Source organism: Typopeltis vanoorti, chromosome 8 (assembly GCF_054136105.1).
Source record: "Typopeltis vanoorti isolate ZY-2024b chromosome 8, IOZ_Tvanoo_1.0, whole genome shotgun sequence".
NCBI lineage: Eukaryota > Metazoa > Arthropoda > Arachnida > Uropygi > Thelyphonidae > Typopeltis > Typopeltis vanoorti.
In genome coordinates this window covers 89569842-89589367 of record NC_143556.1, presented here as the reverse complement: position 1 = coordinate 89589367, position 19526 = coordinate 89569842, and the positions used below count along the sequence as shown (strand labels likewise).

At 34.3% G+C, this 19526-nt stretch overlaps 1 protein-coding gene across 1 annotated transcript in view; it reads right to left on the bottom strand.

Moving 5' to 3' along the window:
* Nucleotides 1-19526, bottom strand: part of LOC150104184 (rho GTPase-activating protein 7-like) — a 372722-nt gene that overhangs the window by 265228 nt on the left and 87968 nt on the right. Inside the window, exon 6 of the mRNA XM_090397299.1 lies at nt 448-490. Coding sequence (XP_090253425.1) covers nt 448-490 — 43 coding nt within the window. The remainder of the gene's footprint in view (nt 1-447; nt 491-19526) is intronic.

The following is a 19526-nucleotide window of genomic DNA, read 5'->3' as shown; positions in this document are numbered from 1 at the left end:
TTAAGATTATATAATAACGGACTTGGGAAAACTTCAGAAATGTGACTTTAGAAATGTTATCTACGGTAAACCTTTTACACTTAATGCTCCGAATTACTTGAGGCGCAGATACTTTGCAAAATGGATAAAATGTTATCTAAAGTGAGGCCAGCAATTTGAATAAAACATTAAGTTTACAGTCGACATGTAGAAAGCAAATGTAGCAGCTATAAGGATCACAAGATCTGCAATGCAGATTTTAAAGGCTTGATCTCATAAATGAATGCCGATTCGTGGTAAATACCATAACAGAATGAAATAGTTAAGAGTTTTTGCAATATATGTTTGACTGAATAACTTAATATTCCGCATGCTGGCATTCATCGAAAAAAAAAAAAGTGGTTAAACTAAATTATTAAAGTACTATAAAATAGCAGCCTAAACAAAGCTAACAATGTTTCTACTTACCTACAAGTTCCTTTGCTGACTGCGATCTGGTTGCTACAAAAACCTGCAAGGAAATCAAATAAATTAATTTGAAATATGTTTAACTTATTTTTCAATATTTTAAGTATGCTTAAAATGTTTCGAACAGTTTAAAACGCGTTTTAAAAACAACCATTTCTTCCTCTAACATAGATAATAATCCCTGATGCCCACGTTTTAAGCTATCCGTTATATGGAACCATTGATCAAAAGAAAAGGAACCAGTTTAGAATTGCTTACTGCTCATTTTACAGATGAAAAAGTCTGAAAACCATTTTAATGGATGAAAATAGTAAATTTTCTTTGTCAGACTTAAGAAAAACAGGTGACTTTTTTTTTTAAGTATTGCGAATTTAAATATAAAATCGTTTATAAATCTCTACAACATAAATGATGTCACAAGAACTTGTATATAAACATTAAAAATATATAAATAAACAAATAGAAGCACATTATTACAAAATATATATCATTGACGTAATTACTTTTATATAAATGTTACATACATATTTCAGTACCATCAACATGAGCGTTTATTTATTTTTATTTATTTTTTTAGTTTTTCTGAAGACTTTGGTATCTATTTTCATTGTACTTTTACATTTCGTTCTTTCAAATAATTATTCACCAAAAAACGCATCAAAATTCTGTTTTTATTGTCTGGTAGTCTGCTTTATTCCATTTGTGTTTTAGTGCAAATAAAATAGCAAAATTATCCTAGTATAGTAACGGTTTATTCCAAAAAAAAAAAAGGTAACTTTTAATGTATATGCATGAAGACAGTAATGAATATTATAAGGTCAATATTACTCAAAAAATAAATAAAATACTTTATATCTTTGTGACGATCTTTCCAAAATACCTCGGGGGAAGTCTTAAAAACTCTGTGGGTCCTATAACTCCATTCCCATTTAACTTTCATGGAGTTGTAGTTTCTCCTGGATGCAAATTCGCTCCCATTCTTACATAACAAAAATCCATTACCTGAGGGGAAAATAGCCTAAGGAACTATTTTAAAATTGACAGTACAAGGAAAATCTGAGCATCCTCCGTTTTTAAATGCAATAATTTGTTATGCAAATACTAACTCTAATTTCCATAGAAAAGTAATAGATTATTAAACTAATCAAGTATACTGTCTTATCATTGAGGAAGTACAAGGGCTCAATTCCAGGTGGCTTTCTATTACCAGTTTTCGTGCTTATACGTACATTAGACTAATCTGAGGAAGTAATGTTTGCAGTTTCCTTGTAGAAGGAGGCTGAACTATAATCTTATACAAACAAATTATTCTTTTTTTTTTTTTTTTTTGAACCTTGATATCAGTACTATAACACAGATTGTTTGTGTTATTGTAAAATATCGGAAATGAATTTGGAAAAATGTTCTTACAAAGGCCAACGTTACGAAGTCAAAACAGACCTCAGACTTTGTAAATGGGAAATCGGTAAAGTTTTGAAATGTTTCCTGTACTTCAGTATGATGCCAAGAATAATAATACAAAATATGAAACATACTTCAAAAAGATTCACGATCTACACAAAATATTATGGCATGTGTCATTATGGATACATTCGGCGTAAGCAGTGAAGATCGTATTTCAAATGTTGAAACCTCATTACTCAAAGAAATGGGAAACAAACTTAAGAATAACCAGAATGAAACCAGTTTTTCATATATATATTCACTTATGAGTGGAAATAGACAACCTAATATAGAAAAAACAGCGTATTATGGAATACCAGCCAATGTCAAAAGGATTCTCAAGAAACCTGTATTTTTAGTCTCTTTTGATAAATTCTAAGGGAGATGTTAGAAGTAACAAATGATCTCCCTCTCTCTCAAGAAGTAGGCCACATACACAGAAAGAGAGAGGATCAAAAGAATCCTTCAATACTTAACATACCAATCTTAGTCTGATATAGGAAAAAAAATTCTCTTCACCGTTCAAATATCTTCCATTTCTTCCTTTCTTTTAAAAATCAAAATAATGTTTTTACGTAATCTAGACTTGAAAGCAGATTATGAAGTAAGCGTTACCTAATGTTGGCCATGGAAACATCAAATCGCATCCATTTGAAGTATTAAAAAATGATTGCTGATTATACAGTATGAGTATAGTTTACTGAAAAGGTGAGACTAATACACCTTTTGGAAAACGAATTACTTGCAGATAAGCTATTGTTTATAGGCTCAGTAGCGAAATGGATCAGACGTTGTGATTACTTACTTGTCCATTAATTGACAAGGGTTTAAAATATTAGCACAAAACTGGACTTGCAGAATTGCAATCCCGCTCAAAAGCAACTATAGTTAAATAGTGGCGTTATCCATTCGCAAAAAGATGAGGGGGAGGGGGTAAATTGCACCAGGCTGGAATATATCTCACAAGCTGTGCAATATATTCCTTCAATTTTCCAATCATGTTTCAAAAGAAAACTTTTTACTTCACCATTTAATAACGTACCATTAACAAATATCCTTTATAGGATACAGTCCCACTTCCCACGATATATTTGAAAAGAAAAAAATATGTAAACAATTAGAGACCAAAGCACTCAACACAGCTATACTCAACCAGTGATCTGATTTGAGTATAGTTGTGTTGCACTATGTGATAATATATTTGCTATTTTGACCCAATGGCCTGGACACTCTAGATACTTAAGTACATTCCAATAGCTAACATCCTAAAATCATTTTACAGAAGGAAAAAAAATGATTAATTGAGGATTAAGCCATAAAATTAGAGATGAACAAATGACAGACCTAAGCTTATCAACACGTTCTGACATTTTCCTGAAGAACATGGATCAGACAAAAAACACACACACACACATTTCTTGACCAAATTATTTCCTCGCATCACTTTGAACAGAATTTTTTTAAACAAAAAATTATGTGGTGTCAATACATGGTTCTCTGTCTGGTTTGTATGTTTTCAGCGTGGACAGCAGGGGACGGATTCCAGTAGGATAAACACTAACCTTTATACAGAGACTGATTACCTCACCTTCAGATGAAAAATATAAAGATTCCCGAGATCCTAATCAGGAAAACGCAGAAAGGCGACTCAAAATCTGATAATTTCAACTAAAGGTCACATATTCATCGCCTCTTGATTAGCTTATCATGGAATAGTGTAGCAATCAGCTTTTTTTAAGTTATTGCAATAGTAAAAGAAGAACGTGTACAAATCCTAAAACTTACAGGCATTAAAAATGACCATTCCTTCAAAATGTTAAGTTGAAGGTCAATTTTTACCGATCTACACTACTATTTTGCGGTATTTCTGTTTTGAAATATAAGAACATCAAAATCAAAATCTAGTAGCCGATGAATAATTATTAAAGGTCTTGAAAGGTTAAATTCCGAGTTACACGCAGATTAAAAAGTCATTCATCTCGAGGCTCAATAAGCTGTTTATTGCGAAATTAGAAGGCATAATGTCATCAGTAACAACACACACCACTTTACAGCGTTGCTTTAAAGAGTAGGCGGGAACCTCAAGAATAGCATTTTAAGTAATTGTCCGTTGGGATCTGATATATCCGTCGGCGACAATTACCTTCTGAAGAAAGAAGGAGCCAGTTAGCATCATTCTGCATTAATTGAGTTTGTATCAATTTTAGTACATGAATATTAACGAAGTCATTTTTGTCAGCTTCATGGAAACCTGTACATAATTAGAAAAATCAAATAATCCTACTCCGATTTTTTTAAATTTAAGAAAGTAAACATGAGTTATAACATTTTAGTAGCGTTATATCTCAAAAACATACTTCACAAGATATTTAATGAATAAATGGAAATGCAGTTTAAAAGGGAGGATCACATGGAAAACGGTAACTTGGATTATTATTTTATTTTATTTTTATTTATTTTTTCCCTGTGATAGTTGACATTTACATTAACTGATGTCCTGGAAGGATCATAAGATTTTTCTTTTTTAATTACGTATATTTAGTTTCTAGGTGAGAGTTTAAATACGTTTCTTAAATTTTTATATTAGAGTTGCTTTGTTAGTTCCTTCAGCGTAAAAGAGAACTTTCGGTTGGACAGATTTCAATGAAATTTGATATGTAGAATATGTATATAAAATTCGGTTAATTCACTTTATTGTGGTAAAATACGTTGATAATTATTTGTTTACATGTTTGGCCACAATAAAACTGTGGCACGCTTAATAATGTAACATTCTGAGTACTAAATATTACAGTCTTAAGAATATCAATTATTTACGATGTATAAAAAAAGTTGATACATAGCCACTGAAAATTCAGCTAATGCGTTTGACCAATTTATGTGCCATCATCGTTTGCAAGTGCAAGCAATGTTTTATCTCCATTAACCTGCATATACACGTCTCGCATGCTAACTACAGGAGAGATGATCTCCACCCATCACGTAATTTTATTTCTTAATCCTGTTCAGACTTCGGTAATCATGTACATCCTTCTAACCCTGAAATTCTTCTCGATGTAGCTTTCTGCATAAGAAATCACAGAGATCGAGAAAAGATACATCAAAGTAATGTGAAACACACAAGGCAAAACTGGATTACCGACACGTTTCAAAATCAGGGCATATTACGAACCAAACATCGGCTACAAAGAGTAGCTTTATAAAGAATCAATGGAGCTAGTAAGATCACATGACAATATGAACAGGAACCACGGCAAAATGAAAGAGCATTATATGCAAGAAAACATATATATACAAAACATTATACAAGAGCTTAGGAATCCAGAATTTGACACGTCATGCCTTTAATAGGCTAGTGTTAGGGGAAAAAAAAAACAAAAAAAAACACGTGAACACTTACAATGAGTAACATGCATGATATCCGGATGTGATACAAAAGTCGTTTCGAATGTAACGGTTAGGTCAATGTTTTCAATATGTGGATGAGTCAGCTTTTTTGTATATATTGTAGGATGTAGCCAAGATGAGGATGTGACAGTTTTATTGTGATGAAACGTGTATGCAATTAAATTTAAATTAAATATGAAACGGAATTAAATCTAAAACAAGAGTATTATATTGAAATATTGCTAGATAATAAAAGTGAACACCAAATGACTCTAAATCTTAAAACAATTGCAGCTGATTATAAAGTGTTGAGTTGCGGGATTACAACAATTCTTTCATGAATCTCAATTTTTCCTCTCCCCCTTAAATAAGCGACGCAGTAATAACAAAATACCTTTGGATATAATATCTAGTTTTCAAGAATATTTTTTGATATATATATATATATATATATATATGGATTTGGACCATATGCTGTTTCATCCTCCTTTATCACCTTCTTCGATGAAATTTGTATGAAAGAAAAGAGAGAGAGAGAGAGAGGAACTTATTAAAATTCGTTGCTAAAATTTAATTTTGGATCGTACCGTTAATTACTTCCACGTCAGTTGTTATGTGTTCCAGTCGAACACATACAACTTTGGAACTTCCGCATTCCAATAATGGAGTACTTTCCTTTCTGGTTCTCCTATTTCCAATCTTTTCAAAAATATTCCCACTAATCTAATCAGACTTTAAAATTTCTCTCTCTCTCTCTCTGTGTGTGTGTGTGTGTGTGTGTGTGTGTAACTTCGCGAACAATAAAAATATACATTTCCATTATATATAACAATATGAAGCTGTGATTTCTTTCCCTCTTCACATTACTGTTGCTATGGAAACGCAAGAGGTTCAAAATATATTTATGACGAACCAGCTGGCTTCTATCTTTTACCCAAGTCATGACGAGATTTGTCTATCTTATAAATCGTGGCAGAAGTGAGCCAGATCAGAGCATGTTAAAAGACTGGCGTGCATCGATGACAATAAGACTACAGCAAATACCTGAATCTCGTGCGCTTGTGAGTTACGCTGAACTCGCTCTTTTTATAATATTGCACATGAGCTCATCAGATGTCATATTTTTTTTATCTCCTAATCTTCTCCCCCCCCCCCAGTCTTTGGAAAAGACGATAACCAGGAAGGACTAGCTCCCCAAACAAGAAAATGATTAACATAAATCACTTCCGACAATATGCCGAACTTGTTACTAATAACAAATAGAACCCAAGCCATTGCAAGAATTGCTTGTCTGTTATTCCATTGCCGTTCATCACGAATGTGATGTATCCCAAGGCAACTTGATAATGGAGCAATTAGCTCGTCATATGTGCGGTTATTAATCTAGGATGCCAAACAGAAAGCGCTTTCACTGTAATGTACATCATTAAAGAGATGGCAGGTTTCGCGAGCTGTAGTGTCATTGAAATGATTTTACCAGACACCTTTACGGGAAGATGATATTCTAGTCCTAACTAATAACTGACAGTATAAATCACTTTTCCATTAAATGTTGTCTACTTTCCTTTTAGCACAAGACACTTCATTAACTTCACTTAAAAGATGTTTCTAATGACTTTTGCTTTTTCTATGTTGGTAATTTTCTTCTTTTTTTCTCTCTGTAGTTCCAAAAGACTTTTCTATTCAGCTAATTATATTCATTACATCAAGTATTTTGGATGATGTGTAAGCAGTTTAATAAATATTATTGAAGTTTCTGGAGTATTCCGATTTTTTTTTTTTTCTTGCAAAAGATGACAGATGGAAATAATGTGCACATTGCGTGATCACAAAGTTTGAAATTCAGCCAAAAGTGCTCAGCGACGATAGATACAAAATATTTGTTCGTAACAATCGAATATGAAAATCCCTAGTGAATTTCTTTATCTGAAGGCGGATTCCAGAATATCAAATTATACACTAATGTATAAAAAGCTAAATCTGTTCCTTAGGCAACTCCAGCGTCTTGATTGGAGGCATTAATTTTTTTTTTTTTTATGAGACTCCCACACATGAAATGTTCATTGCAAACTTATAGTACATCTGTATTGCGAGTGAACTAAGGATTTTTTTCCCCATTTTTATCAATTTTATGCATTTTTGTCTTTTATTTATTTTTACATAATCCCGAAACTCTGCCTACAAATCAAACAGGGAACTTTTCTTTTTAAAATCGCTTCAGGCCTTCAATAAGCTGGACGATAGTCTCCCACCTAAACATAATCACAAACATCCATGCCCAGGCTGGATTCGAACCAGTGACCTTTTGGTTGGAGAGTGGGTATGCTTATCATGCAGCCAACCAGGCCGGCAAAATTATTGTTTAGATCGGTACCAAAAAATGTATGCGCCTCATAAAAATTCAATATGCCAACTTTTAAGGAAGTCAAATTACACTCGTACATTGTATTTACTGCTTTCTGCATATTTTTCATGTTTATTGAAGAAGTATTTTACTACCACCACTGAACATAAACTTTCTTCATTGTAATCTAAGAGGCCCGAGTCAATCTGATTTTTTCTATTCGCTGTATTCTGGTTGCATTCAATTCAGTTGGATTGTTTAAATCAGCAGTTCATTAATATTTTTTTTTTTTTTTACAAGAAAGTTCCCTTGTTAATAATAAAAAAAAATTAAATGATTATTAGCCACACAAAAGCCATTTTAACACCCTAAAATGGCATTTATCAATCTCAAAAATAATTACATATGAACAATGATATTACTAATTTTTTTATTTAATTAGATGATAAAAAAATCAATTGTATAAACCGATTCAACCTATATTTTGATCAAGCCGAGAGTTTAGTTGTGGAATTTTCCATATGTTCATATTTGTAGAATTGCTTATTAAATCTATTCGAAGCAAGTTACGTGGCAAGAACATTTATGTTGTTAAGTGCGTGTGTTAGAGTGATTATAACAATATGCAAGTATCGAAATTATGCAGTGTTATTTTCAAAGTAAATAATTGCGAATCGAACTGATGTCCACGCGAATGCCTACTCCACAGTAATAGACACTTTATTTTCACTTTATATAACGTCTAGTTTCTTTAGCTATAATAAGATAAAAAATGAACTCTTAAATTATGCATTGTTGTAGCTTTATTATTATTTTTAAAAAAAAAAAACAAGGAACTTTGTCGCATACATCGCATATCTACAGTGTCCCGCTTTGTTTTCTGTTAGAGAAGTTGCAGACTTACTACTGTAAGCAATAAGCTGCTTAAAGAAACTCATCGAAGTCTTTTCTGGAGGAAGAATTGGATTGTGTGTGTGGGTAAGCTGTTTACCGTACCTCAGAAGAACGTGCATGTTTTTTCTTTCTTTTTTTTTTTTCCTTCTAGGTGAGGTCGCCATAAGAGTTAGTAGATATACTCATTACCCGTGAAGGTAGAAAAAAAATAGCTGAGAAATCCATCGGAAAAAAAAAAAAAAAAAAAAAAGAAGAAAGAAACGTGTTATTTAAGAAATCGAAAAGAACACATCCATTATTCATGGGGCACTGCAACTGGGTCTTACCTCAGGGACCCTACCGGGCGGTCAGAGCTCAGAACGAACATTAAAATATACATCTAAAGTGATTCTGCTCGTACTCTAGTCCCTCACAGTTCGAGAATAATTTAAGACTACCCACGGAGAACTGTCATGTGATTCTCGGAAGGAGGGCACCGCATGACCGGCTTCAAGGCTGCCCCACACATTGAGTCCAATGCGCAGTCATATCGTCGAAATCCTTGCAATGTCAGAATAGTAGAGCTCTTTAAAGAACTACTAATAGTACCATGGATTTGCATAATTAGATCAGGTCCTTTGAGAGAAAATATGCGTGTTCTATCTAACACAAGGCAACACGACACGATTTTACAGTTATATAAATGGCATTTAAATTTTGAGTTCAATTATTATTTGTTGAAGTAGAACCTTCATAATCTTGTATTATAAATAATTCCAAAGATCTTTAGTCCTGCATTTTTAATATATTCGTGATAGTTGTTTTTTCAGTCACTGTTGACCATTTGCACAAATGCTGTACAATAACTAAAATAGCATAATCATTTATACAGTTTTATGCTTTATTACGACTGGTTAATACTTTTAAAGTTTTATTGATGAAAGCCCAAAGGTAATGTTCACAAAGACCAATAATCGAACATTCTTCGCATGCTTTACTATTTATGAAAACACATTCATATACCGATTAGAACGATGCATACTTAATAGATATTATGATGATATGAAAAAAAAACCTAATCGCTAAAGAGAGCAAATGCTTCGTTAATGTTAGGCAAAAATTCTAAGAATTGTTCTGCATTCTCTAAAAAGTTCCAAGTGCTATAAAAATAGCAAAAAAAAAATTATTTATGGCGAATAATCAAGATCAGAATGAAGGAACCTTATAAAGGCCTTTTCAACAGAAGATGAGTTAGCCTGTTTCAGACAGAAGTTGATGGGTTTCCCTTCCAGAAAAATTAGTGTTTCATCATTCATCTTGTCGTATTTGTAATCAAAACAAAGATGGCATTTAAACAAATTTGTTTAAATGTTGTACGAATATATATTTTGTCGTGGTCAGTAAGTTACTATTATTTACTGATGCCTGCATAAATATAGATTTTTGTGTCAAATCAAGTTTATTTTTAAAATCCTTGACAAATTATTATTTATTTATTAGGATAAAACTACACGTATATGTTTTATATATTTCAATATAAATGTTTCAAAGGAAAATCAATTTAAAAGGACCCATTTAGTTTAGATTTTATTTTGAGGACAATAGTTGTATTTTGATTAAAAACCAAGAACTGTTTTTGATCGTAATATGCATCTAGCATTAATTTTGCTTAGCAAATATTAAGGGCTACGTAGCTAATTATAGAAGTTTTAACTTGAGTTCCCATATTATGTTTTTAATGAGTTTTCAATTTTCATTTTCAATAATGAGTTTGTACACTTTGGCTCTGTTTAAATTTCTAGTTCCAATGTCCCACTTTGCAATGGATTGCATACTTACAGAAAAGAGGTTTTGCTTCTCATGAAATATTATAATATTAATTTTCTAATTCTCTAGTAAATTCATTTTCGGAAAATAGCATGTGATATTGCTACTGCATCATACATTCTTAATCAGATAGTGTCGTGCTCCAGAGTTGTTACTTTTTTTTTAATAACAGCTGTTATATCAGCAATCACTGGAAATGTGTTGTTGACCTTCAGTTTAGTTACAAGGTCAACAACTCAGTGAAAGGGCAAACGTGGATTAAAATTTTTACATTACTTATGCATGTTAAGAGCACTTAGAAAGACCGCATACAACTCTTATTTTAAATAGTATTAACACCAAAATGACATTTTTCGCCTTCATTTAATCATAAAGGTTTAGTAATGGATGGTGTTTTGCAGTACATCAATAAACATGAAATGAAAGCATCGTTTAGCTTCCTCTAAATGATGCTTTCCAAGAGAGAGACATTGGATTATGTGCTTATTCATCGCCCGTAACTCGATTTGCATTGAAACTCGTTAGTCACCATCCCGCTACTCATAAGAGATGTCGTCTTTAATGGGCTCGATGAAACGAAGCTATCCCCGTAGAATTATCTCCCTCTTAAATGTAATTCACATTTCGAAGTGCAGTGCGGATATTCTTCTTCTTCTAGTCAGTACGATGATTAAAACACACTTTAATCCACCCTCCATTCAAGCAGTCAGACATGGACGCAATCAATTTTAATTGTAATTACCACACGTCTCTTTTCTGGTCAATAAACGGGTTAGGTACAGTCCCTTTGGTCAGTTGCTCATTGAACTTTAATGTGAAACACATGCACATTCGTTTTCTTTTTCTCTTTATTTTATTCTACTTAAGACTTGATTAACTGATCCACTTTACAATGAAGTTTTTTATTGCCACTTTATCCCGAGCAGTTGCGGGCTTCATTTTAACAAATAGCTTATGATTATTATGTGCCAAATAGTTAAAATTATTAAATTTTATATGATTTTTCTCCTTTTATGTAAGAAATCGGTTAGGAAAAAAATCTGTAGCTAAATAATGAAATTTTGAATTAGTAATGCCGAATGAGTCAGCGACACCTGATAACGACAATGTAATCCAAAACCTATATGCAATTAAAGAATGAATAGCTAAAAAAAGAAATAAGAGCAATGTATTAAACTTATAAAGTTAGGTTGATTAAAAAGAGATTTTCATGTAGAAAATGAGCTTTATTCTTTGTAAGCTTGTTCTTATTTATTAGCAATGTTTTGACATCGATGCATTATAGTAGAGATTATTTGGAATTAATACCGACGTAGTTAACGTAATGAGAAAAATATGTATCGATTTGAATGTGTTCACTGATTAAAGTGAACGTATTTCTTTGGCAAAAAGTAAAATCCAAGGTTTCGAGACGGAGGAAAAATTACTTCCGCCTAGATGGCTAAATCAAAATTGCTTTGGAGAGCTAATCGCGAAAATTATCATGTATCATACTTTGCATATGTACTGATGTACACCTAATGTAATTTTATATGATGTCGTATAATAATCAACTGAAGTGCAGAACATATTTTTATGAGGATCGTCACCACAGCGTAGAAGATTTGTTAATATATAACAAAAATGGATACCTTAAAAAAAAACTGAATAAAAATTCATACTTCAGGGGGGAACTGTGGTTATATTATAAGCAGTTCCAAAACGAATACGATTAAGAAAAATATATTAATCTACAAAGAAAATAACCAAACGCTCACCTGACTTGCTATTCCACCAGTAAGCTCCAGGCCAAAAGGAAGTGAGTTAGTACAGAGAGGACAATCAGATATCAATGAAGGGCCCACACAAATTCAGGGTGTGTAGTGACAACCAAGTAAGATACGCAGGGAAGTACAGATATACAAACGCTAGCCAATGTATATGTGTGTATGTATGACAAGCACGTGGAACAAGGCCAACAGTGGGAGGAAGAATCGAGGTATTGGTAGCTGACCTACATAGAACTTTCTTCAATCAACTCGTGTAGGTCGCGCCGCTTAGAACCACCTAACAGGTGTCAGTACAATCTGTCAGGATTAGATTCGCATCCCTGTATGACACGGGGGTTGTGTCATCGCCTTGTTGTTGCTTAGCCCATAAATAAAACGCCTCCCGAGTTCATCCCACTTCTAGAGATCTCAGTAGTGAATTATTTCTGGAGTACCCGGAAATAGTGAAGGCGATTGCGAGGTCATGTAGAAGGTCATATGTGTAAAACCCCTCTAAATGAATTCATATTACACACACACCTCTGAAAGACTGAACACCTGCACTTAAGGAAGAGGAGAGGACGCTATGAATGCATAACGATAAAAAGAGTGGATTCGTTGTAATGTTGTTCGGTCACTACTTCAGTATTTGAAATCTGGTGAAGCACCTTTGCTTATAATATATACACTTAACAAATAGTTCCTTAAGACAAGACATTAATTAAATGTTAGTGGTATTCAAATCCTTGTGTATACGGAAGACTGTTGAACCCACCAACGTTCAATGTACATTGAACGTCCAATGCACACCTTTCCTTACCGATCGAATAATCTTGAAACTAAAGCTTATATTTGCGTTCATGTTATCAGCTCCCAATGAGCAACTAAAATAATTACTTAGCAGAGGTATACAGATCGTAAGTCAACTCCATACAGGTGAGGACAGCACCAGTTTTAAACCTACTCATTGTTTAAAAGTTCTACATTATGTCTCCATGTTTGAGGAAAGAAAACCTGCCACATCTGTACGAGATCGGTTGAGTTCCCTTTTATTTTCAAAGATCTACGAGGATGGAATGGGATTTAATTCAAGTTCTTTTCAACTAAAGGATCTTGTCGCTAAGGAGGCGCTAACTGTAGGTCTGGTCGCTCTTCGCTCAGCCAGCCAGGCTGAGCGGAGCCTTTAGGTGACAGATGATTTTTATTTCCCGATGTGAGACTACAGACCGCTAATATATATTGGTGGCCTGATGTACTCAGAAAAAAAAAAAGTTCTACATTTTGTCTCTAAGAGCAGTTATCTAAACCAGTGTTTCTTAAAGTTTCTGAGACTGCAGAATCCCACATAATTTTTTTTTTTCGGGGGAATCCGCATGGAAATTTTCATAAAAATTGCCAGAAAGGAATCACTATAATGAATTATTATTGCAAAATAGTTTAATCAAGAAAACGTGATACATAATATTACAAATAATAAAATAACACAACTGTTCTAGGACTAAGTCAACTTAATAAAAATTAGTATTTTTCCCATTCATCTAACACAAGTTTTGTATGCTCTTCCGCGGAACACAGTTTAAGAAACAGTGATCTAAACCTTAGCCCACCCACTGTACCAAATTCATGTGATGTAGGCATATAATCCGTATTGGGTAAGATCTAGATAAAACGAAAATAAATATCAATAATAGATCCTAAGCGGCCAGTAACATATCTTTGCATTTTAAACGGTGCTAACACAGATTTAAGGCAGTAACTATACTGGAAGCTGGTTCATAAATCACACTGAGATTGGTTCTTAACTGAATAAATACTCAATACTGATATGCAAGAAAAAGTTATAAAATTTTAATCGATAATCAGCAAAATATCAACGGAATTCTTCCAACAAAACATTTGAAAGAACATAAGAAAACTCCAACTACGCCGAATGAGAATGTGGTTTGCCAAAGAACTGGGTGAATATATCTCAAGGAGTGAGCTCACAAGGAAGAGAAGAAACACACGATGACATTCACCTCTCTTTCTCTGGAAGCTGCAGCAGTTTAGTGACTCCATCAATCTCTAACTACCAGAGGGCAGACTGCCAAGACGGAACTTGACGGTGACGGTAAACACTAGTGTATGTGAAGGGATCGTACGTAAGACGCATGAGCTGACGATGGCTGCAAATTTGCTTTAAAGTCGGATGGATTTTTGTTTGTCAGCCAGCTAAGAAACATATTATCCCATTTGTCTTTGTAAAAGTTTTGCACAGCTGAATATAACCGGTTGATTGAATTAAGTTCAGTCAGTGGGTGCGAGAAGAACTGGTCGACTTAACAAGATCAATTAACCATGCGAAACATTACATCAACGCATTTAATCGTTTCTTTGACATTAAGTAACGAGCTCAGGATTAGCTACTCCATCAAAGTCTTTAGCTCAAATCATAGTCGACTGATTGTATGTTAAAATGCATTAACATTTGAACTCATTACTTGTGATTTTTAAGAAAAGATTTGTAAAAACCGTTCTCAAGAATGACTTCAGAAGAAATGAGTGAAAATTATATATAATATATATACTCTCCTGGATCTTGTCTTTGTCAAAAAAAAGTATGTCCCTCTTCAAACATCTCTACATGACACGATATTCAATTGTAATAGTTGTTACTTGCGTTGCTAAAAAGTCCCTCCCCGAGCTTTCTCTGCAAATAGTTATTAAGGTTGCATTATTAACCCAATTTTGAAAAATCTTGAATGTCCTTCCTAAACAACAACAACAACATATGTAAAAAAGTGAGCCGAGGAAGCAGGAAGTTAGTAAAGATGTAGATGCCGTCATGTGGTTGACATCACTGCTTTAATTGTTGAGAATGTACAAGTAGATTCATATGAAAGTCGAAAAATAATAAAACAGCAACAACAAGAACAGTACTAATTAGTAAAAATAATGCAAATAAATTTCTGAATTTCAGTCCATCCTTGCTCTTTTAGGTCACTCACTTTGAGTGACTATATGAGATTATCGCGTGCACCGTTGAATAGTAATCTTTTAATTGGCTGAAAATCCTAAAGAAAGTGCTGATACTCAAGTATTATAAATAAAGACACTTGAAGATCAAGAACTATCCAATGGAAAAACCTCACTAAGGCTTTATGCCAAACCAGATTAAGTGCGTTCATCCAATGTCATGGATAGATCTACATTATGGAATCTATATTGGAATTAAAATACAAATTTGCCATAAATCAACCATTAGGACAGCAATTGAGAAATTTTCTCAAACAGCTACTTAAAACTCCACTATGTACACACACAAAAATGGTCGAACTAATTTTTTACTCTGGTTTCTGGAATTTAGAAATTGTTGTTGAAGTAATGACATCTTTCAAACTACCACGCAAATTTTGCACTGCAAAACTTCAGTGCAGTTTTGTAATGCAAAAATCATTTCTAACAAAGTCGAGTGTATTACTCATCTCCAAACAAAAACCCTATTAAGATGGAATCCTAATAATCTCAACAAACACCACAATCGTAATTCTATCACTTAACTTTCTATTTAAATATCTATTAAATAATAGATGTATGGAAAGTTCTATACCCCCCCCCCACACCCACACATAGCTGGGATAGAAGGAGACTTCAAAAGAAAACAGTGGAAAAGGGTAAATAACGAAGAATAAAAGTTTTTTGTTTGAAGTTCAGACGATAGATGTTGGTTACTAGACACCAGTGTTTTAATCCAGTTAAGTATTTTTAAATAATACATGAATTATAGATACTAATACAGAGAAAATTCAGTAGATTTTTTTTTTTTTTTTCATCATCAGAAAGTTCATCTAACCTATCTCGCAAGGTTACACCGGGTCAGGTAGCTATTCTTAGTACGGATGTAGTTTATTCTAGATTCGTAAAGCTATGATTACCATCGTCTTTTATATATATATATATATATATATATATAAAACGTTACATCTATCAATTAATGGTTACTGACGTCAGGAGTCATGTGATCAGCCATTCACATACTACAACGTATGCCGAAGATGTCTACCATAATAACAGGAGTTCACTAATCTGTTCCAGATCGCACAACCTACTCTCCCGGCTTGCTCGAGGGTTACTAATTGGAAAGGAGGTAGGGGAGGAGAAGGAGGAGGAAAAACGGGGAAAAGAAAAAGAGAAACACACACGGAGAGAGAGAGAGGAGTGTTCAATATTCCTTCGTTATCTGATTCTCGTATCCACTTGTATGCTGGCAGGTAGCCAAGTCTTAACCCCATCCTTACAACAGGAGCACGTGCAAGTTCGTACTGTCTTTGTATTCAAGTGCGCGCCTCGTTTTCTATTCTGCCGTTGTTATAGAGGCAATTCACTAAATGACCACTTTAGAGAGACGAATGAGTGCGTGTTCTATTCATCTGGAGAACCATCCCCTTCCCATGCCCTTCGCTCAACAGTGGAATAATACGAGACCTTAAATGTCGAAGAACGAATTCTTTTTTTTTTTTTTTTTCTTAACCCGTTATGACAACTGGAAGAAGAAAAAAAGTGCATCACTGCACTTTGTTGAAGTATTTTTACTCAGTCGTTTATTTTATAGTGGTTTGTTATAAATTCAAATATTTCTAGGACCGAATGAAAATAAAAAAAAAAGTTCATTTATTTCAGTTATTATTCTTGTTTCTAGTATGTGAATTAGAGTGGTAGGTGAGAGCATAAATGGCTCTGATGATGTTCGGCGATGAAAAAAAAAAAAAAACCGAATTGTTGCATCAGCAGAAATACGTCGATGCTACATACTATCGTCAGTTATCTTCGGTTTGTTCGCCAGCCAGCCGCTCACTATTCTGACGCTCGGAAGATGTAAGCATCTCTAAAATAGAAAATCTCTTTTATTTTGCCTCGCAAGAAGTGTGGGTGGTAGAACACTTATTGAACTTGGTGGGCGGAATATGCGTGAAGCACCTGACGTTATACATTCCTCCTCTAGTCCTTCGTGTATTGCACATGGACAACGAGATGTAAAAGGAAGAACTTTTGATCCTTGATTCTACATAAACTCCACAACAGAAATTTTATTATATAAACGAATCCTTTATTTATTATGTGGATTTTAAATGCAATGATTTAAATAGTGATAGCTTTCGTGACTACAAAGCAAATATGAAGAAATGTTATACACTTAAAATATTGCCAGACGTTATCTGATTACACTTTTAACAGGCAGGATGTGAATAACATTAAAAAATGCGTTTATAAAACTAGCTATTTTGCACTCACGGCGCACTGAAATATCTTTTATGCCCATTTCGTCTCCCCATCCTGGAATTCAAAAGAATTATTTGTGGAGCAAGTTGGACTCGAATGCAGAATATCTGAAATGGCTTGCATCCTATTGTGCTGCTACATCTTGTCTGCTAACGAGAAAGAACTTACTTTACTACTTCTCACTGAAGCAAAACCTACTGTTGCTATGGGAACAGGAAAGTATTACGCCATGTGCCTGTTCATATATATTTGGTTCCTGTAAATTTCATGGACGCATGAGTCATTACCCTCTTAGTCATACTGATGCGTTTTAAAATATGAAATAAGAGTAAAGCTTCTTTAAGAAATGCATTGTTATGAATTGCTTGAAATATAGACAAGGAAATGAATATGAATATGATTCATACTCATAAATCTGATGAAGAAAATTCGTGAAACCTCCGACATAAATTCATAAAAACTTGTTTTAAAATTCATTGTTCGAAAAGTCAATTGTTAGAAGAATATTTTTAAAATTCAATAATAATTGCCACAGTTATAAGCTTGCTACGCGAGCACACAGGGACGTAGACCTCTGGAACAGTTCCCAGCCTTAGTACAAAGTCCTCAAGGCTAAGAACGACGGGGTTAGGTGCTCTCACGCAGAGAAGGCTTGCGTAGACTAATTGCTTTAATTCATTTAGAACGAAGATCGAATAAGTTCTCTTTGGACCACCCAGGGATAAGAGTTGCCGTCACGTTAACAATTGATGCAAAACCTCCCACTACAAGCTAAAGAGGGGGGGGGGCTCCTTTTTTAAGGTCTCGAGAGCTGTCTTTCAATACAAAGGAACACATCGAATGGAAGCTAATCGGCTCCCACTGTGGGAAAAAGTATCGTAGGTCGTATCCTGCTGTCCTCTTCCAAGAAGCGATTTCTTGCCCTGTTTGTTCACCACAGGGAACACAAGGGGAGGGAGAGTTTGGGCCAAAAAGGACAGCCTACACCTCTTCACAGTTTAACGCCTTCTCTGACACCGACCACGACAATAGGAACGCTTTCTCTACACGGGAGGTCATCGTAAAAAGCATAACAGTAGTCTATGCCGATTCACCTTCTAGCCGCCCGTCAAAAGAACCCTCTAAAAGTCATCGGGATCTCAGGAGTGGCGTCGCGTTGTGTCGTCAGATATACAACGCCTTAAGTTGGATCGCTTCTGTAGAAATATCTTCGGTGAGTTTTGTTTGCATAGAAAGTGAGGGCAAAACTCCACTTGGAGGTCAACAGGCCAGAATGTCACTGCTTTAAGAACTTGTTTAGTTCCTGGCACAATTTGTGTCACGTGCTTTGTGCATTACCTACCCGCCCCGCTACTTCACTGTGATTGGTTATCCTATAGAGCAACGGTTTATAAAGTTTTCAAGTAGTGCTCATCTGTTTCGAGGTTTAGAAGTCTTTATTTATTTTTTTAACCCAAAATCAATAAAGTAGTTTCCTATATAAAATATTACTTTCCGTACTCAGTTCAATGCACTTCTTGCTTCTTCCCCTCGGAACCAGCTTTAGTAATTCTGAAGGGGGGGGGGAAGAAAGCAAGTCAAGTGGGGCCTTCTATTATTTACTTCTCGCTAGACTATCACAGACGCTTTCTTTGCAATGTTTTAGTTTCACCCCCCCCCCCTTAAGAACTCACACTTCAACAGGGCTGACCAATTAATTTTAATGGAGATCCACTTAACTCTCCCCAACCACACCGAGTCGATTCGAACACTTGAAAGATTTAGCGAGAAATGTGATCTCTTCTTCTTTCTTACGCCAACTCTCCGAGGTCTACATTTTAAGATTTTTGTAGTGTAGTCCTACATTGCTTTGAGTCAATGATAGTAGTCAGAAAAATATTTCACAAGTAAAAATTAATACACATTCAAGTATTCCAGCTTCACTTATAATTGAGACATTATTGGGTTGTTTTGGGGGGTGAACAAAATTGCCCACCTATCTATGATTTTCGAAAATCTTATGAAAACAATATAACCTTAAATAATAATAATAATATTAATAACAACAACAACAAAGCATGCTGCTTTATTGCTTTATTTGGAGGACCCAATTCTTTTCATAATACCCACTCAGTCAGAACAATCCGATAAATTTTCTGGATGGTTACTACTTGTGTCAGATCTTCCATTTTATAGAAAAGTTCTAAACATCGGGTTGA